Raw genomic sequence first — 25,201 nt, 5'->3', positions numbered from 1 at the left:
TCATTATTTCTCAACATTTTGTCAGTCTCGGACATAAGTAAAATAAATACCTACGTTATTTACAATACCTAATTTCTGAATTCTACGTAACAAGAAAGAGAGATTTTTCTCAATTCTAAGTGGTGTTAAATAAAGTTGCAGTCACCTCATATATCAAGGGCACTTCTTCACAAACACAAAACACTCAAATATTACAATTACATTACTGTTCTTTCATAATGMGGTTCAACTTCTYAARAGTCTTSRATTTGTAAGACATTTCACAGTTCAGACAAATKGTCTCTGAGAAAAATACTATGGTGTAGAATGGGCCAATAAAACTCAAGCTTGGTGGAGATGAGTTGATGGTCTCTTATGGCTCTGGATTGTGCACAAACGGGCAAGAAAGACACATGAATGAGAAATCTTCCTCCTTTTCCTGCTTTTCTTTCCAGAGCTTCCATTTGTCTTTGAGCACACAGTGGTTTGGTCAGCGGTATGACACTTTCTCTGCCTTCTTATGTCTTTGAGGTTGTGAGGTAAAAAAATAAGATTGTCCAGGTAGCTTATATAAAATGTTTCTCTTACTCCTCTGCTTTCTCCTCTTAAAGCGTTTGTGTTGGCAGGGAACGGCAGCACTACGGTCAAGCCTCATCATCAAGACTCACAATCTGTCTCTGAGGGGAAGGAAACAAAGAGTAATACATTAGGTCACTGAACTACAGCTACTGTACAACATACCATAGGCTACATATGCTAATACAAAAACACTAGCATACTCCAAGTGACATTGAGATTGACTGTGTATGACAGATTGYCCTCTTACCGGTGGGTAGGAGTAGCCGTCTGGACTGTGGCTCCTGCATATGTGCACCTGGTCTTCAGTGGTCTTCTGGTAGACTGGGTTTTCAAAGTGAATGGTGTTAGTGTTCTTCAGCCTGTAGTTCCTCCACACCAGCATGGCACCAAAGGCCACCAGACACACAATGGCTGAGAGACACAGAGACATACAGGTCAGAGGGGATTTGTTGATACTAAAGTGGGGTTTTAACATCATTGGTGTGTAATAATCATGCTAACTGTGTGTCTAAGTCAGTGATGTTAAAGCAACTTACCTATAGGCAGCGCGATGTATAAAGCTGCAGGGGTTGAAGGGGCTGTGGGTATAGCAGCAAATTCATGGCGGATGTCTGAAGGGAAAAACAAGACAGATTTAGACCAATGATACACCATGTCAAAGTGTGATGTCCCAGGAAAGTCTCATCTTTAAAAATATTCATTGCTGATAACTCCTGCATTTAATGAGWGCACACATTTAAGTCATGCTTACCCTGAGTGGTGACTTGAGGCATTGTGGTAGTCTGGGCCTGGGGGATCCTGGGTCTATCTGGCTGYGSYMMMRGMGYSWRYSYRMMSYRAGMSRMGGMAGMSSSYGGKYMKYCWGMSGTAYCMYTGYTYGSGYRSWTYGMGGRSMRYSMGGRMGSYSGMGCWGGYGYMGRYYSMMYMGMMMGSGCGGGTGCCGGTGGGGGGTTGGYGGCGGGAACAATGGGCTTGACTGGAGRTGCAGGTGTTGGTGCAGCTYYTCAATATACAGATYACACTTAGGTTAGATATTATACAGGAAGCAAMGGATCATATATTTCCRCTGTGTTATGCTACATAGAGAGGCTGAGGGTGCTAGCTAGATATATACCTGGTACACATTTRCTCATGTCTTTGGCCAGCAGCATGTTGTCAGGGCATGCACAGGTGTACTTGGGGGAATGTATGCCCACCTGGGGGGCTGCRAGACACATGAACTCACAGCCTCCGTTGGCCACCTTGCACCAGTCCCTGCCTGGAGTGGGGCAGAGGGGAGGAGYGGATTAAGTCTGGGTACTGGTTTGTCTCAATAGAAAGCACATTGCTATTGCTATGCTACTGCAGCATTGRAACTTAATTGTAATAGTCTGAGGCTCCAGACAAAAAAATAGCACTTTGAATAAAATGCATCCCTGAGGTGCAACCGTCATGCAAAAACCCATTGGTGCCTAACTCCATGGCTACTCTTGCATAAACAAACTACTGATCTAACTAACTATGGGAAGATTAAAAAMCTGAGAGACCTGATACATACCAGTTGGCTGTTTGAGGTTGTGGTACAACACAATGTCCTCTGGGGATACCAGGTGCTCTGCCACAGGCTTGATGTCCCTGCCTGTCACACGGTTGGCACTCAGAATGGCATTGTTGCTGACATCTGTCCAAAACACTCTTTCCTACACACAGAATACACAGTACTCCATTTAAACATTTCTAATCMCTGCATAAACATATMAAATATATATGYTTATTTTCAMACTTATTTTCATAGTGSCTCATTTAAAAGTTAAAGTTGTAATTTTGGCACTCACCTCAAACACAGTGATGCCTAGGGGATGGGCTAGCCTGTGTTCATCTATAATGAGTGTTCTTCGGCCACCACCCTGGACGTRGATACTGGAGAGGGTGTGCAGCTTGGAGTCCACCCAGTACAGCCGCTGGTTCAGCAGGTCTGACCAGGGGATAGGACAAGAGAAACTAGTCAGACCAGAGTGACCATGCAGAAACACACACACAATTATGCATGCGCACCCTCACACACAAAGGTAGGAAGTTATGAAAGTGCTCACCAAGGGTGATTCCATTGGGCCACACAATGTRGTCTGTGACCAGAGCAGCACGGTCRCCTCCGTTCAGACCTCCCTTCTCAATCTTGGCTGGAGTTCCCCAGTCAGTCCAGTACATGAAYCTASGAGGGCAGGAGAACACATTTATTGAAGCATGTCATCATTCAACAGATATCCTGTGTAGGCTCAAWGTTTCAGTCATTATGCTCATTRKTGAAGCCAGTGTGGGACCTACTTGCTGTGGGGGTCGACCACAATAGCGCGGGGCTTGGCCAGGTCATTCTGGAAGAGAGTCTTGCGGCGGCTCCCGTTGGCGGTTGACACGGAGATGCTGCTGCGGATACTGTCGGTCCAGTAGATGTTGCCGTGGACCCAGTCAAAGGCGATGCCCTCCGGAGCTTCGATGTCGCTGTCAATCACAACTTTGTGTTGCGCTGTGTCTGCAGCCAAGTCTATTGAGGTGCTGGATTGTAGGAGAAGGGTGAACAATAGAGAGAAAATATATTTATTATACCATCATCATCATCATTCTAATCATCATCCTCATCAAAATATCACTGGGAGCAATAGGCCTACAACAGGGCTCTATGGATAAAGATAACATGGAAGCTTTGCTCACCTGTAGATCTTCTTCTGGGAGAGGTCAGACCAGTAAATCTCCTTGGCAACCATGTTCATGTCCAGAGCCACTGCATTCTTCAGGCGGGGGATGACACGCGTGTACTCACTCTTGTCCAATGTCATCTTCCTCACCTCATGGCGATTGGTGAAGAACAGATAGGCTACAGTGCCTGTGTGATCAGACGAGAGAGTATCGTTCCAATAACTGCAATGCATGACCCATGACAWTWTAAAAATAAACTTGATCAAAACATGAGCAAAGTAAGCATTCAGTCTTTCTTKGGTCCAATACTTACCGATGGCCTTGCAGGCTTTWGTGGCTGGGTCGACCTGGTAGCCCTCCTCACACTCGCACTTGTAGCTGCCCATATGATTGACACAGATCTGGCTGCAGATGTCTGGGTTGGCACACTCATCGATATCTGTYGGAAGAGGTACAGGACAGATATGACGTCTGTGTAACTGGCACAGTGTTGGAGAAGGTAAARGGTGGCYTAGYGTCAGACYAAGGGGGTGTGACAGTAACAGCACTGYGTCAMCATGGCTCCACAGGGAAGTGGTCCAGTCAGGACAGAMACCTTCTCACCCCACTATCACCAGCTTTACACTGCCATACAGGATTGAACTAAGGCAAAGGTATCAATGGGCACATCGCCTGGCACTAGGCCTAAAGGATGTACAGTCTGAAGTCCACATTGGCAAGGACATCAGATCCAATAGGGCTGCTGATTGAGCCAACTTTTTGGGCTCTGTGGACACAAATGCAGCTATAGTGGTAAGGAGTTTAACCTTCACAGTGTTTCTTGTCCGTCAGGTAGTAGCRGGTGGGGCATTGGCACMCATAGCCGATCTTCAGGTCATTGCAGATGTGTGAGCAGCCGCCATTGTTGTACAGGCACTCGTTGGAATCTGCAGGGAGGGTTAGAGGAGAGAAAAGTGACAGTTCAACACACCAGTCCACAACTCCTRCTTTCTTTCAGCAACCACAGCTAGATAGCATTCCCARGGWTTCCATCCAACTCATTTTACGTGAGAAGCTAACCATAGYCAAAACWATWTRCCCCCTAAGTACATGTTCCATCTTCATACTCACCACACTCTCTGAGAGGCTCATCTGACCAGTCCCTGCAGTCACGCTGCTTGTCACACACCTTCTCCATGCTGATGCACTCCCCACTACGGCACTTAAACCTGGTGGGACCCTTGCAATGGCTCACTGTGGAGGAGAGGAGAGTGTGACTATAACACAAAGGTAGTATTACCATTCCAGTAGGTCACAGGGGTAGTAGCTTTATGTGGGGCAAGAGCCTACCATTGACACAGCCTATTTCATCACTCAAGTCTCTGCAGTCGTACTGGCGGTTACATTGGCGYCCGCCGTGGATACAGGTGCCATCACCGCATTGGAACTCATCGGGGCGGCAGGTGAGGCGGCCTATGGAGAGAATGAGAGATTGAGAGGTCAGTTAAAAATCCATATGCAACTTAAATATTAAAGACAGAAAATATTAAAGCGAATATAGCTAACAGAAGTAATAAAAGGGTAATATGAGAGAGGGAATGTACTCACTACAGTTGGTCTCGTCAGAGCGATCCAGGCAGTCGAACCCTCCATCACATTCCCAGCTGCTGTGGATACACTCCCCGCTGCCACATTGGAACTCCCGAAGGGAGCAGGYCTTGGGGGCACRCTCAGSGGCTCGCGTCCCACAGRTCTGGGGCCACTCYTCGGAGCCATCCGAGCAGTCAYRGTCTCCGTCGCAGGCCCARAGGCGCGGCACACACACAGAGTTGTTGCACTGGAAGGAGGTGGAGCTACAGGTGGTGGGTGGGCAGGAAGCCTCGTCGCTCCCGTCATCACAGTCCAACTCCTCATCACACACAAAYGAGGCRGACACACACTGGCCGTTACTGCAGCGGAATTTGTTATCTGTGCAGRGCTTGGGCGCTGTGGGAGGAACAGAGARGTGTGTGTTAGAGSGGAGCCTCATTTGTCAGGCTTATATCAGTTYGGAAAGAATGGGACTGAYAGGGAAAAGAGAGAGTAGATGAAAGAAGGGGAAATGTTGGGAGGTAAGTTGGSGAGAAGGGTACAATAGAGAGTGGAGAAGACAGGACCACTCACCACAGCTCTCCTCATCAGCTCCATTCTCACAGTCTGCTTTGCCATCACAGAGCCAGGTACTGGGAACACACTGGTTCAGACGTCCACCACAGCTAAACTCTGTGGTTCTGCATGTTCTGGCCGCTACAGGTGCAACCGAAAAGAGAGAACAACCATCAGTGACTGAAACTGAAAAAGATGTTGAACTAGAAGTGTGGTTCAATCCTCTATTGTATTCCTATTAGCTACGGCGGTATGTGTTACTCACAGCAGGTTCCGGGGAGCTCGTCAGTTCCATCTCCACAATCATCTGTTTCGTCACACACCCATCTCAGCGTAATGCACTTCCCGTTCCCACACAAGAACTGCCTAATCCCGCATACTGTCTCTGCGTCTATAAGGGGAAAACACACGTACCCACACGGTCAGTCCATGACTATTCATTCTGGTGAACAACAAAATCTCAAAATCAAAATGGGCTTTAAGGAGCATTTAACTGACTAACATTTACAACCCCGGATACATTGTATAGTGGGACAATACATTTCTTATGAATGAAACCAATTGCTGTTCTATTTATTTCTGGGAAGCACACAAACCAGACGCTTTCCTGAGAGGACACTGTATATAGCTGCACATTGATCTGGTACTGGTACTCCTGGCAAAGTACACAAATCAGACGCTTTCCCGAGAGGACACTGTATATAGCTGCACATTGATCTGGTACTGGTACTCCTGGCAAAGTACACAAATCAGACGCTTTCCCGAGAGGGGTTGCGTGGCAAGCCAAGCCCATGCCAATGCAAAGCCTTAGCAGGATAGGACAACCAGTGGTATTTCTCTGCTTTATCATCTACATACTGTCAGGTCAGTCAAGAACACTACACATTATTTGAACACCTGTATCCTGACATCATAATAAACCACAGGAAAAGGAAACATTGTCTGTTTTCTGTAACTCTGTAGATGTTATCTGAGGCAAATACTTGAGCAGACCATAAATCAGAATGTATAGAGTTAAAACAAAAGTGCCAGAGCAGGTTGCATCTGGTGGGTCTCATTTCCCAGCTTGCAGTCATATGTGACAGTGYGTGGGGGAGGGGATGGCTGTTCAGTGGGCTATGGCTGGGATGCTAGTAACACATCAACAAAGAGGCAGGGGGATGGGTGGGAGAGGCCCATTATGACCCTCTCAACATACATACTGTACGTATACATGTATACATACACATGCAAATTCCAACCTGCCTATAGAGGAGGAAGGTGGAGAATCTACAACTCAAACACACTGACACATGCACACACACACATGCACTCACACACACACACACACACACACACACACACACACTAATTTTACACCTGCCATTGGTAGTGGAGAACGTAGATTTTTGTCAGTAATTGGGTGGTGGTGACTGAAGACAAATGAAAAGAGATCGTAGACATACAGTGCTGGCTGATGTTATGTTCTCCTTAACATCTTCATTATCCTCCATGCAGCTCTGAATGCTCTTCATCCATCAAACAGACATTCTAGACCTCCTACAGCTCTCCACCCAACCCCCTATCTAAATCACCCTAGTTAGTGAACTGGAAGAACCAATTAAGACACTGTACTGTACARCAGTGCCCCTGGCCGCAGAGATGACTCACAGCAGTGTCCAGATGCCACTGGGAATTCCTTATCCTGCACTTAGGCCTCAAAACACTGGATGGACACCTGTTTCTGATAGGAGCCAGAGGGCTTGAACAGAGGGAGGAGCTTGAATCACACCACTGGTAGCTGATTGGGTCAAGCGCAAGGTTTGCATGATAATAACAGTAGAGACAATAGTGGGCCAGATACTCTTTTCACTGACCACTGGGGATGGATTTTCAAAACAGGACAGTTCCTGGGTGAGGTGAATCTTTAGTTTCTGACCAACGGTTTCAGGTGCAGGAACAATAAAACCTACTGAATTGCACTACCATGTTATTTCAAGAATGTAAATAAGGGAATTTGGAAAGATTTAACAATTTATGCTCATTTAAGAGAAGGCTCATAGTTTGGCCTACATTTTCTTTACTGAGATATTTTGGTCATAAACTGTGACAGAGCAGTTCTGTTGCTTTTCTTTCCATTCTATTCAACAGATGTCAACAGCAGATCTGGGAAAGAGGATGGAAATTAAATGGGGAAATCTAGTACAGATATGACTCTGTGAACAAACACTATGAACATGAGAAGTCAATGTCCTCAGTCACCATGTCTCCACAGCTAAACAGGTTACTGCCATTCCAGTTCTGGACCCAGCTGTCCACATATAAGAGTATACTATGGGCGGCTGTATTGGTGGGACCCTCTTCCATGTGCARTCCCTTTCTTTAAAGGTTTTATCATRAGTGACTTTAATCTTATCTTACCTGGTTGTCTTATCTATAYAGTTCKCTCGTGAGTGAACAAGACWAGCCACAAAATAAYAGCAGAACAACACGTGAATGAATACCCACACAACTGAGAGAGAACATAAAAGAATACCCAGATGTGATCACATTTCACACTGCCATCCCTTGGAAAACAGTTGGGTTCTAGTAACTCACACAATGAACACAATATGACCCTCTAGGGCCAGGTGAGTATATTGACTTAATACCTGCAAACTCTAATTAAAGGCTATCAAAGTCTCTCTCTCTCTTTATCATYTCCACCTGTCCTCATTCRCAGAGAGAAATGATGGTCAGATGCAGGCGAATACCCTGCCTTCAATAACATTTGGTTAGGCTTAAAGTTCAGTCCATCAAAGGCTCGGAATGACAAGGTTTACTGATTAACCTTGGGGAGAAATGTAACGTGGCATACTTGTTTGTCTGTCCTCTGATGTGTGGTGTGTTTAATTGATCTTCCGTCCCCTATCAGGACAAGCTGGAGGAGAGTAAACAGCTCTGCCCACTGTTTGATGAGCTGTTGAAGCTGGCTAATAAAAGTAAAAATCTCTTAATATGACACTTAGAAGGCATGGACATGGTTCACAGATAGCATGATAAAGGGATTTGCACAGGCTTACAGTTAATCAGTACCACTTTCTAAATAGGTGATGGAACAGCTCTTTTTTGAGATGGYGCATGTCATTCTGCAACTACTTTTATTTATCGCTCAGCATTCTCCATTTAGGCCCTCAGAAAATGTCAAGGCAAAAACGGTATTCTTTCTGATTATTTGCAAAGAGTTTGAATCAAGTTCCCAGTGTGAGTCTCCCATTCGATGTCACCATTCGATGTCACATTCTCGATATATCTGCACGTTACAGATTGCGCAATATGAGGGATGTCCGCTCCTCCTGATAAGACAATGGACAATGTGAGAATGAYCACAGACTGTTTCAGACTGCTGATGCTCTCACAACAACACAACTCTGTTGTGTCAATGGATAGGAGTGTGAGAGCCAGTTCCAACACGTTCCTGGCACTTTTTCCCAAACATTTCCATACTGGTCCCAACACTAACACTGGAAGTTATTGCATACAGGGCTGATGGTGTTGAACCAATACATTGGAATGTTGCCTCAAGAGGAATACTTAAAAGTCATGCTTTGTGGAGGTGGGCAAGAGGGATTCCTTTCATTCTCAGGGTGGCCCACCACAATGACATCATAGGGCCATCAATACATCATGAAAGAGTCAAAAACATGAGTGAACACCAGAGAGTCTAGATTGCAATGTGACTGGTTATTGCATCAATTGAGAACACATTTAGTCTATTGCAGCCTTGCTATGTAGCCTAATTATACAATAACTCACTTGTAATCTGCTGTACCTGAATTTGGAAGATTTTTGCACTTTAAAGCTAGAATGAGCAGTTGAAACAAAAAAGCATCACCCCGCCTCTGTTTTGGTAAAAAGCTGAGGGATGGGCCTGAAGAAATGTAACCTCTCTCAAATTCATAGACACAGCCAGACTATGGATGCAAGGACTGACCATCCATGATATCAACATTATAATTTGAACCATGTTTTGAGACTATGCAGGGTTTGTTTACATTTAGCCTATATTGTTTACTAACATTGGAGGGAAAAAAGCTTATATTTTGGGTTCTGATGGTGTACAACAGCTGGACTAAGCTCATTAGGTATGTATAAGTGGCATAGCGGTCTAAGGCACTGCATCTGGGTGCTAGAGGCATCACTACAGTCCCTGGTTCGATTCCAGGCTGCATCACAGCTGGCCGTGATTAGGAGTCCCATAATTGGCCGAGCATCTTCCGGGTTTGGCCAGGATAGGCCGTCATTGTAAATAAGAATCTGTTCTTAACTTACTTGTCTAGTTAAATAAAAAATATAATCAATGGGTGTATATATAATTAGGTAGATACCCATAAACTTCTAGTCATTGTGCTAATGCTAGTTAGCATTGGCTCGCTAAACTACCTCAAACTTTCTTCATACTGGCCAATGGTATCCACGAGTTCATCTGACTCTGACGTTTTACTTGCCAGTAAATAGCCTCATTGGCAAAATCCCGTAGTATCCCTTTAATTTATAAATCCTAAAATGGATGTAGCAATGAAGCTTTAAAATAACAATAGCCTACTAACAAAATAATTGTCTTACACAAAAAAGTATTGCACAATAGCGCAAAAATGTAAACTCCTGCTCTTCTCAGCATGCACTATAATGCAAACATAATTTAGCCTCGACCCGGCTCCTATTCCACAACAAGCTTTCGGAAAGGTCTTGTTGCACATTCTCAAATCTGATTGGCCACGGAATCTCATGGCCAACAACAAATCAGAGGCAGTGAACGTAGTTCATTCAAACAAATGCCGGTAAAAATAGATCATGTAAATGTATCTAAAGGTAAATGCGAGTACAATGACAAAATAAATACTCGCCTACGCATTGTGTTCTGATAATAATAAGAAACCATTTGTGTTGCACACTATCGCAGCTTCTTCAAGATGCAGCACAAATTTGACCTACATTCTACAAATAACTAGCCCCCTCCCCCGTCGTGATGCGTCAGGCGATGTCCAAGAGTGGGCTATTTAAACATTTCAAATCGATTGATAACTGCCATTTACGATAGACATAATATTTAACAAGAAGGTAGGCTATGTTTAAAAATATACTTACTTTGCCACTATGCATTAATGGAACAAATAACAAATAAGCCAAATGAATTGGGGAATTATTCCCGAAGTTTACGATACACTAGAGTAGACCTATGTTACAATAAAGATACTTACTTGTTTGGACAACACAGCAAGCCAGGAATACCAACAGCACGCACAGCAGCCGCCCCATAGTCTGCAGCCAAATTGTTAAAATTATTTACACTTTACTCTGACTGTCAATAAGGTACAATGATACAGCTATAACAATGTATATTATATGATTATTCCTTTACCAAGTTAAAACGATTGTTTTATTTTAAAGTCACTGCTTCCAAGCTATTCAGTTCCTCTGCTCTTATGTTCTGGATTCAGATGCGCTTGGGACGAGAGGTTAGACAAGGATGCTCCTGACAGTGTAATCATGTTTGGCAACATCAGAGCAATTTCAATGTGGTCCAGGAGTGGGTTGGAACGGGAGGAGCCCAAGAAGCATAGGGCGGGGTTTGGAGTGGTGTGATCTCTGGAATACAGAGCCTCTTTATCGAAAGGCGTGTCTTCAGACGCTCTATTTTACTACTGTTTAACCCTTTGTGTGTGTATGTGTGTCTTGAGTTCATTCTTAAAGCTCAGGCACGAACACACACACACACACACACACAACACACACACACCACACACACACACACACACACACACACACACACACACACACACACACCACACCCACACCACACCCACACCACACCCACACACACACACACACATTAGAGGGGGGCCTAGACATACCAAATATTTGTCTATAAGCTCATTCTGACAGGCGCTTCTAAGTATTCAAAAGCAGGATCTCCCTGGTCAAAACAATAGATAAAGATTGTTTGAAGTTTTGGTCAAAACATATTTGCTTGCTTTTCCGTGGAGTTGGTAAAACTGGTAACTATAAAGGTGATTCTTATTAGTGATAGTTTTACTGAGATATGTAGAACCTATCTTGTGACATTTTGATAAAATTGTACATTTTCATGACTCAGCTCAATCCAGACACAAACAGAAAATGACATAGGCTGTTGGGGTTCCTCGAGGTTGTCCCTATGAAATACAACAGAACTGAGTGGGGGGAGAGAAGAAAAATAAATAGGATGTTAGTGAACCAAACAATAAGCACAGAACATGTGATCAGGTCTATCCTGATGGCCTTGAGGACTAATTCTCATCTAGTTTGTACTTGCTCTATCTATTTTTAATATTGATCTATCCAATGTCCATCAGTGTGCAATGACGCASCATCTCTTATACAAAACACAAAAATGCCATAGCCAAACGACTGTGCTTTTCCCTCATGGTCAGAGCAGCAACGCGTGACAACACAAATAATAGCAAAACAAGTAGTCAAACTGCTCTAGTTCTCATGGGTCTGCTGACCCAACCAGTATTAGTATGTCATCCTCTGTCAACCAGTAACTGACTGCAGCTCCCTATCTTATTTCGGATCTAATAGAACAAGCTAAAAACTGTAATCTAATAGTGGCTTCACATCAGAGTTGAGGATCTAGCTACACACAGTAGCTGGAAATAAGATGGCAGGAGAAGCCAAGGCTTTGATGATGACAGCWAATTATATAGCTATTACCCTCTCCTTCTGAAGCAATGGTGTTTTATTTAGTAACAGGGAGTGGTAACACAGATGTAATCAAGATTATGTCAGACAGATTTGGATCATACTACACCACATCAAGATGAAAGATTAACAGTTCAATTTCATGTTACAATACCTTACAAAAGAATCATTGCTAATTGGTTTTTACTCCAGGATTGAGATGTATTTCCTTCACATGGATTCTGAGAAAGCTAACATAATATTTGAGACCATTAATAGGAGTTGACAGTCACAGTCCTCTGGTGAGAGTGGGTCCTCTCAGTGACCGGCCCTTGAATAGCCCGCCATGGGGCATGAAAGCTTCTGAAACTGTGCAAAGGAGAACCACAGAAGTGCCTAATGAGACTGTCACTAATTATGCTGCCCTCACTGTTCCTGCTATTGGAATGCTGATTGAGCACATATGTCTCATTGCAGGGAAAAGCATTCTTCAGATATCATCTATTCAGCTTCCTATAAACACAGTCCTTAAAGAGCAGGAACAAAGCCGTTAATTCAGAGTGGAGGTAAGGTGAGCATACTGTATCACCCCATCCTATTTTCACCTGAAACCAGAAAGTGCACCATCCCCACTGCCAACTAACCCATCTCTCCGCCCCCTACAGCATCTCACCATTTGCAATCCCTCCCACTGCAGCCTATGTAAACAATGAGGACAACAGTGGTGTAAAGTACTAAAGAAGAAATACTTTAAAGAACTACTTAAATCATTTTTGGGGGTATCTGTACATTACTATTTATGTTTTTGACAACTTTTACTTCACTACATTCCTGAAGAAAAGAATGTACTTTTTACTCCATACATTTTCCTGTACACACAAAATGTATTTGTTACATTTTGAATGCTTAGCAGGACAGGAAAATGGTCAAATTCACACACGTACTGTAGAACATCCTATGATCTGGCGGACATCCCAAACAAAAATCCAAGTTAATGAATAGGACTAAATAAAATCAAACTGTAAATGCACTTTAAATAAAGTTTGATTTGATTTAGTCCTATTCTTTACCTTAGATTTTTGGTTAAGATGGAGACGTGAATCCAACATATCAATTATAAATTTTCAGACAAACTGGAAATAAAGACAGACTAAACCAGTGGCACATGTAACGGATGTGAAATGGCTAGCTAGTTAGCGGGTATGCGCTACTAGCATTTCAATCAGTTACGTCACTTGCTCTGAGACTTAAGTAGGGTTTCCCCTTGCTCTGCAAGGGCCGCGGCCTTTGTGGAGCGATGGGTAACGAWGCTTCGTGGGCGACCGTTGTTGATGTGTGCAGAGGGTCCCTGGTTCGCGCCCGTGTCGGGGCGAGGGGACGGTTTAAAGTTATACTGTTACACACAGATGGAGCTATCCAAGAAAAATATATTTCTCCTTCAAATTTTGATATTTGAGTGTTGATAACATTGCAAATGCTATATAAGCCTAAATAGCATCAATGATGATATATATAATTTTGTATTTAACTAGGCAAGTCAGTTAAGAACAAATTCTTATTTATAATGACGGCCTACACTAGTCAAACCCAGACAACGCTGGGCCAATTGTGTGCCGCCCTATGGGACTCCCAATCACAGCCGGGTTGTGATACAGCCTGGATTCAAACCAGGGTGTCTGTAGTGATGCCTCTAGCACTGAGATGCAGTGCCTTAGACCACTGTGCCACTCAGTAGAATATGAGTGATAAAGTATGGTCACATTTAATTTGCTCTGTTAAACCTACCCTTTGGAATGATTTTGTTAGCAATGCTGAATAAAAACACAACATGTGAAGTGTTGGTCCCATGTTTCATGAGCTGAAATAAAATATCCCAGATATTTTCCATACACACAAAAAGCTTATTTCTCTCAAATTTTGTGCACTAATTTGTTTACATCCCTGTTAGTGATCATTTCTCCTTTACCAAGATAATCCATCCACCTGACAGTTGTAACATATCAAGAAGCTGATTGAACAGCATGATCATTYCACAGGTCCATGTTGTGCTGGGGACAATAAAAGCCACTCTAAAATGTGAAGTTTTGTCACACAACACAATGCCACAGTTCTTCCATGGGCTGCATACTCGCCAGATATGTCACCCATTGAGCARGTTTGGGATGCTCTGGATCAACGTGTATGACAGCATGTTCCAGTTCCCACCAATATCCAGCAACTTAGCATAGCCATTGAAGAGGAGTGGGACAACATTACACAGGCCATAATCAACAGCCTGATCAACTCTATGCGAAGGAGATGCATTAGGCAAATGGTGGTCACACCAGATGCTGACTGGTTTTCTGATCCACGTGCATACTTTTTTAAGGTATCTGTGACCAACAGATGCAGATCTGTATTTCAAGTCATGTGAAGTCCATAGATTAGGGCCAATGTATTTATTTAAATTGACTGATTTACTTATATGAATGGGTTGTGATATGGGTATATGAATTGTCAATGGCAGACAAGTAAAATATTTGAAATTGTTGCATGTTGCATTTTTATTTCTGTTCAGTGTATTTCATTTTTCAGGTGGAAATCCCTCAACAATCATTCCTATGATAGCACATAGGTAGTAGTCAGTGACAAATATTTTTTTTGTTTGGGATGAAGCAGGGCTGGGCTTGGTTAAAACCCTGGATGGGAGACCAAAGGGTAACTGTAGACGGAAGGGGTTCTGCCCAGCCTGTTCTTTTTTCTTCTGATAGTGGATATAACTTTGAAGATCTGACATTGTTTTAAAGGTATTCTACATATTTTATACACATTTTATCTATGTTGGAATTTGGTTACCATGATAACATAATCCTGTGGTTGAAATTTCACCCTCAAAACAACAGTTGATGACTTTTTTCAAATCCAATGTATTTTCCATGCAGATTCCACATCACAACACGTTGACAAATTACATTGGAAAAACGTTGATTCAACCAGTTTGTGTCGGCTGGGAATGAGAGTCGTTTCTCCCTCACAAGAGAGGAGACATGAGAGTCAGATCAGGTTCCTCCAATTGCAGTAGAGCCTGTTGGCCCAGTGATCCATCCTGACAGACCTGGGAAGCACATACTGCGTAGACATCGGGTGCCTTGCACTAGATGCATTATAAAGTTAAAATGAGGAAAGCACTAGATTCTTGGCATGTAGCCTACTCTGATGTTTCACATGGAGGCCTTCACCTAGCAAAACATCAGTCTGTAGACTACAGGGCAATCCATCACCAACCAACTGGAAGGACTGCCATTATTTATTTGCCAAGACTTAACTGTCAAACTCCTGAAAACATATGGATCTAATATCTCAATACAAAAGCATGGTTATATTTCTAATGGGAGGGAAGCATATTGCTTTTAGAATTGTTTTACAATGTTCTGGCCTTGGACAATTGGATAAGGCCGAGATAAGCGATACGTTGGGTGGATACTGAATAATATATAGAAAAATGACTACATTGTCCTCAAATGAGAGATTGTGTCCGACACTCAAGGTCACTTCTGTTGGAACCTTGCTATCCAGCTTTCTCTCATATGTCACGAGTCTTGGAGATATGACAATGTGAGACAACTTGTGCAGATACATGTTGAAACATAACCACTGGTTGCAGCCCGTCCGCCTTGCCCTCCACTCAACCCCTCAAGACAGCTCACATCCATGACAGACCCCTTATTCATAACAGACCATGGCCTCTTCCTGCCTGCCTACAGTGCAGCGAGAGGAACTTTTCCATTGGATACTTGGTTCTTCCACCCCTGTGGGGCGCCAGCTGTAAATCCTGTACACTGATCTGTTCTCCTGGTTTCAACACTCACATTCTTGTCCATCATCCATTATCTCTTCAGATTTCACCTCAACTTCACCACTTCTGACCATCATCCCTCCTAGCAAATAAGCTTTCTTATTGGAATGTATTTTTTAATCGATGACAAAGTAAAAAAAACTACAAAATAAACTGCCCATGTTAACATAGAATAAGAAGGCTAGACAGAGGTTGGTCCCAGCGCAGTCAGAATCTCTGCCATCATGGTTAATGCGGTGACGGTAGCTCTTTAGTCACTTAAAATTAGTCGACAAACCATTTGAGGAGAGAACGGACTCCACTGCAGATSCATTCAAAAACATTCTACTGAAAAACGACTTTCCACACACAAAAAAATGTATTTGTCCAGGTGTTATGACATGAGCCCATGGCTGGAACAAAGCAGTGTGAGGGGGAGCGGGTAAACACAGCAGGGTCAGTGAGTGACCTGAGGAAGAAGAAACTGGTGTATATCTGAGATCAGAGGCATGGAAGCCCTGGCAGGATCTCACACACGCCCAGAGTAACACTGTTTGAAATACAACTGTGTGAGTGCTACAAGCCTTTAAAAAGCACTGTGGCCTAAAATACATAATTCATATAATTCAGTTTATCATAGCAAACTAGCATTCATTTAGTAGTCAGCATGTTTACAGTTCAGACTCAAGGAGAAAATCTTAAACCTAAACATCAACAAAACAGCTCTTTAAACCATGGCTTTTCATCCAGAGGCATTCAGTAGTTATCTGGTCAAGGTGAGAGGGCCATCTAGTGTACATACAAGATAACTACAATTAGTCAAAGATGGCTTAACAGTTCATTCCATTCAACACATTTAGGATACAGCAATCAATCATGTGTAGTGCATAAAGTGAATTAAGACAACAGCATTGAGGAAAGTTTAATTACGAGACGCCTTTATTGTACTTTTTGGAATCCAGTGACACAGACGTGAGACAGAGTCCCGCCCTTCCCTTCTCACTCGTAGCGGGAGGAAGGCCTAAGGGGGAACGTACCGTTATCTCACTTGWATTCTTAAATTAAACAGAGATATAATAGAACGACACACCCAGGTGCATTTCCACAGACCAAACGACATGCATTCAAGGGACTTAGAAACCACAGCGACTCCGGTCACACAGCTCCATCTCAAAGGAAACAAAACGACAAAACAAACTCACTTAAAAAGTCAGCAAASTCTCCCTATGGTCCACGATCAGTCTGCTAATCAAACCCTGTCCACCTTAAATCACTTCCAGGAGAAAACAACAAGGCAAAAAGACATACAGTCCAGCTATTCATACCAGGATTGCCTGCTTAAATATGTAAGTGTTTTTTTTTGTTATAATTTTTGTTATTTTTAATTGATGGTGTATTTTAATTATGGAATACATTTGTCTCACTAAAAATCAGCTCATCTAGGTAAAACTAGGCCCCTCTCCACTGGCTTGTCACCCTGCTATAGAATCTAGGTAAAATATATAAGTTCCAGTCGAGGGTCTCAGTGGGCCGTTGGTCCTCGCAGAATAGGAGTGGTTCAGTTCAGTTCTCCTCACTGCCGCTGGCCGAACCCACCTGGAACAGAAGGCCGAAGAAAAAACACTTAATCCTTCAACCCAATACAACATAGCTTGTTGATCACCAGCCTAGTCTACTGTAGACGTTTAAGATTTTTTTGTTTTTGTTTTCAGAAATGTTAAGTGTTAAAGTCAATTCAAATAAAATACTGCTGGTTTGAGTTACACAAGTTAATCAGTGTTGCTAGACAGCCTTCAGTGCAAAGAGCTCAGAAGAGGTCAACTTCAGTCAGGACAGTAGACAGCTTCGAATGGAAGCTTAAATTGACAGTTAAGTAGTGTCTCAATGTATTTGTGCATGTGTCTTACCTCCTCCTGTTCCTCCTCGCTGTCGTCGTCGCTCACTACAGGTTTGGCCCGGGAGCCACGGCCCCTCCGGCGCTGGCCCTTCCCTCTGCCCTCCTTCTCCTTCCTCCCCAGCTTAATCTTCACCTTCACTGAACGAGCTGAAAGAGAGGGAGAAAGAAAGAAGAAGCATGGACACAAATCCATGAGTATACAATTCTTCAAAAGTTCAACAAATTATTAAATAGTTTAAAGGGGCAATCCCTGATTGCAACATCTATTTTTGGAATTTTAAATGAATGATTTACACCCATTGATTCTTGAAGAATATAAGTTATAAATGCCTCATGTGCTGAGTTAAATTGTCACATTCCACCAGAATCAAAAATATAAACTTGTTTTACTCCTTTGTAAACAATGTAATTGTAAACAAACACTGTACAGCCTCAAAACATGGTTAAAACTATAATTATGCAATCATGGCTCAGTCTATGAATTTGAGAGTGGTTTCAACAGCCCCATCAGTCAGCTATTTACCAGACACTGGGGGGAGGGTGGGATGCATTGTTGTTAGAATGGCAGATTGCCCTTTTAACAGTGGACTATGACACTAAGTGCATATGTAAATACTGTAACACTCACATTCAGACTCAGAGCCTTCGTCCACCTCCTCCTCTTCTTCCTCCTCACTGTCCTCTCCCTCACTCTCTTCCTCCTTCTCCTTTTCAATCTTCTGCCTGACGCTGGTGAAGACTGACTGCAGTACGATGGAGTCCTCATAGATCTGGGGGGTGAGAGACGCCACAGAGAAATATAGAAGATGTCAGCAGCAGGGTAACAGGCTACTGTGACATTTCTTCAGAGTATGAGAGGTTCCATTCAATTCACCATAAAGGTTTTGACAAGTCTCCTCGGATCTGTAATACATTGGGCTGAAACAGGCCCTCCATATCCCAGCACCCACACAACGTTGTCTTATCATGCCCAACAACGGTCTGCCTTCCCCTCACTCCCTCCCTGTTGCCGGACACTCACCAGAGAGCCCTCCAGGTTGAAGGTCTGAGCGTTACTACACAGCAGCATCACATCCTTCTCCAGGTCATTCAGGCTGCGGTACTTATGGCTGCGGATCCTCTCCTGGAGGGAACAGATGAAAGGACATCAGAATAGTCATCAGACCAGCAAAGCACAACACAGGACAGAGAAGATCAGGACTAGACAGCTAGATGTCACTTGTCAGTCCCCTAACCTCCCATAAGAACTGTTTTACTGAATGCGATTCCCTAGTCGATTCCTGCGATGTCTAATACTAAAGAAGTCTCGATGTATTGCTCGCCTGAGGTAGAGTACCTTATGATAAGCTGTAGACCACACTATCTACCAAGAGAGTTCTCTTCTATATTATTCGTAGCCGTCTATTTACCACCACAGACTGATGCAGCACTAAGACCGCAATCAACCAACTCTATAAGGTCATAAGCAAACAAGAAAACTTAAATGCAGGCAAACTTAAACCAGTTTTACCACATTTTTACCAGCATGTCACATGTGCAACCAGAGGAATAAAACAAATTCTAATACCACCTTTACTCCACACACACAGATTCATACAAAGCTCTCCCCCGCCCTCCATTTGGCAAATCTGACCATAATTCTATCCTCCAGATTCCTGCTTACAAGCAAAAACTAAAGCAGGAAGTACCAGTGACTCACTCAATATGGAAGTGGTCAGATGACGGATGCTACGCTACAGGACTGTTTTGCTAGCACAGAGTGGAATATATTCCGGGATTCATCCAATGGCATTGAGGAGTATACAACCTCATTCATCGGCTTCATGAATAAGTGCATCGACGACGTCGTCCCCACAGTGACCGTACGTACCGATCCCAACCAGAAGCCATGGATTACAGGCAACATCCGCATCGAGCTAAAGGCTAAACTGAAGGCTAAAGGCTAAACTGAGCCACACGTGGTCCCGTGTGGCTCAGTTGGTAGAGCATGGCGCTTGCAACGCCAGGGTTGTGGGTTCATTCCCCACGGGGGGACCAGGATGAATATGTATGAACTTTCCAATTTGTAAGTCGCTCTGGATAAGAGCGTCTGCTAAATGACTTAAATGTAAATGTAAAGCTGCCGCTTTCAAGGAGCGGGACACTAATCCGGACGCTTATAAGAAATCCCGCTATGCCCTCAGACGAACCATCAAACAAGCAAAGCATCAATACAGGATTAAGATTGAATCCTACTACACCGGCTCAGACGCACATCGGATGTGGCAGGGCTTAAACTATTACGGACTACAAAGGGAAACCCAGACGCGAGCTGCCCAGTGACACAAGCCTACCAGACAAGCTAAATGCCTTTTATGCTTGCTTCGAGGCAAGCAACACTGAAGCATGCACGAGAGCACCAGCTGTTTTGGATGACTGTGTGATAACACAGACGGTAGCTGATGTGAGTAAGACCTTTAAACAGGTCAACATTCACAAAGCCGCAGGGCCAGACGGATTACCAGGACGTGTACTCAAAGCATGCGCGGACCAACTGTCAAGTGTCTTCACTGACATTTTCAACATCTCCCTGAACGAGTCTGTAATACCTACAGTGGGGAGAACAAGTATTTGATACACTGCCGATTTTGCAGGTTTTCCTACTTACAAAGCATGTAGAGGTCTGTCATTTTTATCATAGGTACACTTCAACTGTGAGAGACGGAATCTAAAACAAAAATCCAGAAAATCACATTGTATGATTTTTAAGTAATTAATTGCATTTTATTGCATGACATAAGTATTTGATCACCTACCAACCAGTAAGAATTCCGGCTCTCACAGACCTGTTAGTTTTTCTTTAAGAACCCTCCTGTTCTCCACTCATTACCTGTATTAACTGCACCTGTTTGAACTCGTTACCTGTATAAAAGACACCTGTCCACACACTCAATCAAACAGACTCCAACCTCTCCACAATGGCCAAGACCAGAGAGCTGTGTAAGACATCAGGGATAAATTGAGACCTGTACAAGGCTGGGAGGGCTACAGGACAATAGCCAACAGCTTGGTGAGAAGGCAACAACTGTTGGCACAAATTATTAGAAAATGGAAAAAGTTCAAGATGACGGTCAATCACCCTCGTCTGGGGCTCCATGCAAGACTCACCTCGTGGGGCATCAATGATCATGAGGAATGTGAGGGATCAGCCCAGAACTACACGGCAGGACCTGTGCAATGACCTGAAGAGAGCTGGGACCACAGTCTCAAAGAAAACCATTAGTAACACACTACGCCGTCCATGGATTAAAATCCTGCAGCGCACGCAAGGTCCCCCTCTCAAGCCAGCGCATGTCCCAGGCCCGTCTGAAGTTTGCCAATGACCACTGGATGATCCAAGAGAAATGGAGAAGGTCATGTGGTCTGATGAGACAAAAATAGAGCTTTTTGCTCTAAACTCCACTCGCCATGTTTGGAGGAATAGAAGGATGAGTACAACCCAAGAACACCATCCCAACCGTGAAGCATGGAGGTGGAAACATCATTCTTTTGGGATGCTTTTCTGCAAAGGGACAGGACGACTGCATCGTATTAGGGAGGATGGATGGCCATGTATCGCGAGATCTTGACCAACAAACCTCCTTCCCTCAGTAAGAGCATTGAAGAATGGGTCGTGCTGGGTCTTCCAGCATGACAACGACCCGAAAGACACACACGCAACTAAGGAAGTGGCTCCGTAAGAAGCATCTCAGTCCTGGATGTGCCTAGCCAGTCGCCAGACCTGAACCCATAGAAAATCTTTGGAGGGAGCCGAAAGTCCTATTCGCCCAGGCACAGCCCCGAAACCTGAAAGGATCTGAGAAGCTGTTGTATGGAGGAGTGGCCAAATCCCTGCTGCAGTGTGTGCAAACTGTTCAAGAATACAGAAACGTATATCTCTCTGGTAATTGCAAACTAATTTTCTGACCAAATATTCAGTTCTGCTTTCGATGTAATCAAATACTTCGGTCAGTGCAATAAAATGCAAATTAATTACTTAAAAATCAGAACAATGTTGATTTTTCTGGATTTTGTTTTAGATTCCTCTCTCACAGTGATAAGTGTACCTATGATAAAAATTACAAGACCTTCTACATGCTTTGTAATAGGGAAACCTGCAAAATTGTCATGTATCAAATATTGTTCTCCCCACTGTAACATGTTTCGATGCAGACCATACCCCATAGCTCACTGTGCCCACGAGGAAGCGAAGGACTGAACCTATATTATTGATCCGCTCCGTAGCACACCATGTCCGGTAGCCACCTAAGTGCTACGCAGGCTGAACAAAACAAAACCTATGTGAGAATGCTGTTCATTGACTACAGCTCAGTGTTCAACACCATAGTGCCCACGAAGCTCATCACTAAGCTAAGGACCCTGGGATTAAACACCTCCCTCTGCAACTGGATCCTGGACATCCTGACGGGCCTCCTCCAGGTGGTAAGGGTAGGCAACAATACATCTGCCACGCTGATCCTCAACACTGGGGCCCCTCAGGGGTGTGTACTTAGTCCCCTCCTGTACTCCCTGTTCACCTACGACGCCAACACCATCATTAAGTTTGCTGACGACACAACAGTGGTAGGCCTGATCACTCACAACGATGAGACAGCCTATAGGGAGGTGGTCAGAGAACTGGCAGTGTGGTGCCAGGACAACAACCTCTCCCTCAACGTGAGCAAGACAAAGGAGCTGATCGTGGACTACAGGACAAGGTGGGCTGAACAGGCCCCCATTAACATCGACGGGGCTGTAGTGGAGCGGGTCGAGAGTTTCATGTTCCTTGGTGTCCATGTCACCAACTAACTATCATGGTCCAAACATACCAAGACAGTCATGAAGAGGGCACAACAAAACCTTTTCTCCCTCAGGAGTCTGGAAAGATTTGGCATGGGTCCCCAGATCCTATAAAAGTTGCAACTGCTTGGCATCTGACCTTAAGGCGCTACAGAGGGTAGTGCATATGGCCCAATACATCAGTGTGCCAAGCTTCCTGCCATACGGGACCTATATAATAGGCGGTGTCAGAGGAAAGCCCATAAAATTGTCAGAGACAACAGTCACCCAAGTCATACTGTTTTCTCTGCTACCACACAGCAAGCGGTACCGGAGCGACAAGTCTAGAACCAAAAGGCTCCTTAACAGCTTCTACCCCCAAGCCATAAGACTGCTTAACAATTCATCAAATGGCCACCGGACTATTACATTGACCCCCCCCTTCCCCTCCATTTGTTTTGTACACTGCTGCTACTCACTGTTTATTATCTATGCATAGTCACTTCACCCCTACCTACATGTACAAATTACCTCAACTAACCTGTACCCTCGCACACTGACTCGGTACCGGTACCCCCTGTATATAGCCTCGTTATTGCTATTTTATTGATATATTTTATTATTTTTTACTTTAGTTTATTTGGTAAATATTTTCTTAACTCTTCTTGAACTGCACTGTTGGTTAAGGGCTTGGAAGTAAGCATTTCATGGTAGGGTCTACATGTGACAAATAAAGTTTGATTTGATTTAGTCTTATAACCGATACATTAATGGGTTAGCGCCATACCTTAATCTTCCTGAAGTCGACAGGCTTGCGGATGAGCTCGTAGTACTCAGGCAGCTCCTTGCGGGATGGCAGCTGGATGAAGACTTCACTCAGCTGGCGCCCATTGCTGCTGTGAAATAGGAGAACAGGAAAACTCCGGGATTAGTCCACCTCAACATGCTCTGCTCTGACCATTACATGACAAAGTAGGTTGTGTTTGTATATGTTGTCATGTGCTGATCTTCACTGAGTTGTCATCCAGACATAGGAGCTCACCAACTCACCCGTCCTTGTACTTGATGACAGTGTCCACCACCTTTTTCATCTTCTTGGTGAGGGATGGGGGGTTAGGGGACAGTTTTTCAGCCGGAGGYCGCCCGCGTTTCTTGGCCTTCTTGACCTCCTCYTCCTTGTCACGGCTGCGACCACCYCCACCACCGCTGGAGCTGGGRGTGGCRGGGCCGGGCATGTCGTCACGGTCTCGCTTGCGCTTCCGGGTCGTCTTCTTGTGACGCACCTCCTCCTCGAGGTCCTCCAGATTACCGTCCTCTATGGCCTGTTGGAGGGGGAACCACACATCAGCATTGCAGGGCATAGACGATAGAGGACGGTAATCTCAGTTATAGGACTTTCAATTATTAGCTAAAATCTTTTTCAACTACAACAGTTGGATAGCTGACCTTGAGCCACTGCTTCTCTGTGAGTGAGTCGCTGTAGTCCACCTCCTTGCGCTGGCGAGAGCCGCGACCAAACATCTTCTCCTCCTCCTCCTCACAGGTGAGCCTCTCCACCTCGGCATCATCCTTTATGATCCAGGTGGGCAGCTCGTCATCCTCCATCAGACGGGGCTTTCTCTTGGGGTTGCGGGCGTCCTCACGGCGCCGGTCCAGGTCCATACGCTGGAGGGGAGAGGGGAGGTACAGTGTAAGAAAAGAGGAAAAAGAACAGTTGAAGAATAGTAGATTTCCATCGTAAGTCTATGCATGGATGTCATTTTATCAGACTTGAGGTTGTGTCAAAGACTCCAACAGGGCAGTCTTCAGTCTAGAGATTGATAGTGAAGCCTCCAGTTGCCTCAAGCAAGACTCAGACTACATTACTCTAAATCTTGAAGAATTATGGGACTGACCATGAACTGGTCAAACTCCTCCTCGCTCCTGGCAATCATCTGGTTGACGGTCTCATCATCAGGCACCTCGTCCTCCTCCTGTAGACAATCGAAAGGGTGAACACAGGGCTGTTAGTGGTGTCTCAGAGCCACGTCTCTGAACTAGAATTCTTGAATGCTTATCAGTTATGTTAGTATCATATCAAGTGCATTGTAACATGTAGCGCGTGATGTATTGGAGTGAATATCCTACAATAGGTGTGATGCATACGTCTACCAGGAAACCACTGCTCCTACTAACTGTCAAGTATAGATAGTAGCCTTCCTAACTGGAAGTCTGTTCTATGTTATTGAAAAAGAGCATTTTTAAAGAAACATTTTTAAAGAAAAGGCAGGAAGAGGAGAAGAGGGGAAACCAAACCTAAAAAAAGGAACAGCCCCTAAATCCAGAAGGTAGAGAGGAGAGAAAAAAGTAAAGAAAGGTTAAATGGTAGGGAGGCGTGTGGGTGGTTGGGTAGTGTGGTGGACGGTCATGATCACACCCACCAACGCCCCTCCAGCGCGCCAGCCCCCCGGGGCCCCGACCTCGTCCTGTTCCTCATGCTCCAGGATGGCCTGCAGGAAGGCACGACGCTCATGACTCGACGACTTCTGGTCGAACATGCCGGCCTGGATGACCTTCTGGTCCACGTTCAGCTTGTACTTGGCCGCAGCCAGGATCTTCTCCTCCACACTTTGAACGGTGCAGAGACGCAACACACGCACCTCGTTCCGCTGCCCGAT

General features: G+C 44.3%; 2 protein-coding genes across 2 annotated transcripts in view; both read right to left on the bottom strand.

Annotated features, from left to right (window-relative positions):
• Window positions 1–523: 523 nt before the first annotated feature.
• LOC112069617 (low-density lipoprotein receptor) lies at window positions 524–10,712 on the bottom strand. The gene is made up of 19 exons (XM_070438607.1): window positions 10,575–10,712; window positions 5,621–5,746; window positions 5,374–5,496; window positions 4,819–5,196; window positions 4,561–4,683; window positions 4,342–4,464; window positions 4,038–4,157; window positions 3,545–3,670; window positions 3,247–3,418; window positions 2,863–3,090; window positions 2,631–2,749; window positions 2,373–2,512; window positions 2,096–2,237; window positions 1,673–1,816; window positions 1,485–1,558; window positions 1,310–1,376; window positions 1,095–1,169; window positions 806–969; window positions 524–656 (listed from the first exon to the last, which is right to left on the bottom strand). The coding sequence occupies exons 1-19, from the start codon at window positions 10,630–10,632 to the stop codon at window positions 624–626; spliced, it is 2,535 nt and encodes an 844-aa protein (XP_070294708.1). The 5' UTR covers window positions 10,633–10,712; the 3' UTR covers window positions 524–623.
• Window positions 10,713–16,766: 6,054 nt separating this feature from the next.
• The window catches only part of LOC112067817 (transcription activator BRG1), a 31,355-nt gene continuing 22,920 nt past the window's right edge, over window positions 16,767–25,201 (bottom strand). The window contains exons 23-31 of the mRNA XM_070438606.1: window positions 24,965–25,197; window positions 24,440–24,517; window positions 23,991–24,209; window positions 23,595–23,866; window positions 23,332–23,440; window positions 18,769–18,870; window positions 18,376–18,517; window positions 17,758–17,894; window positions 16,767–17,446 (exon numbers count right to left, since the gene is read on the bottom strand). Coding sequence (XP_070294707.1) covers window positions 17,414–17,446; window positions 17,758–17,894; window positions 18,376–18,517; window positions 18,769–18,870; window positions 23,332–23,440; window positions 23,595–23,866; window positions 23,991–24,209; window positions 24,440–24,517; window positions 24,965–25,197 — 1,325 coding nt within the window. The 3' untranslated portion in view covers window positions 16,767–17,413. The remainder of the gene's footprint in view (window positions 17,447–17,757; window positions 17,895–18,375; window positions 18,518–18,768; window positions 18,871–23,331; window positions 23,441–23,594; window positions 23,867–23,990; window positions 24,210–24,439; window positions 24,518–24,964; window positions 25,198–25,201) is intronic.

The sequence above is a fragment of the Salvelinus sp. IW2-2015 genome, unplaced genomic scaffold (genome assembly GCF_002910315.2).
Source record: "Salvelinus sp. IW2-2015 unplaced genomic scaffold, ASM291031v2 Un_scaffold1058, whole genome shotgun sequence".
Taxonomy (NCBI): Eukaryota; Metazoa; Chordata; class Actinopteri; order Salmoniformes; family Salmonidae; genus Salvelinus; species Salvelinus sp. IW2-2015.
Note: the sequence above shows the minus strand (reverse complement) of the source record. Positions and strands in the feature narration are given on the sequence as shown.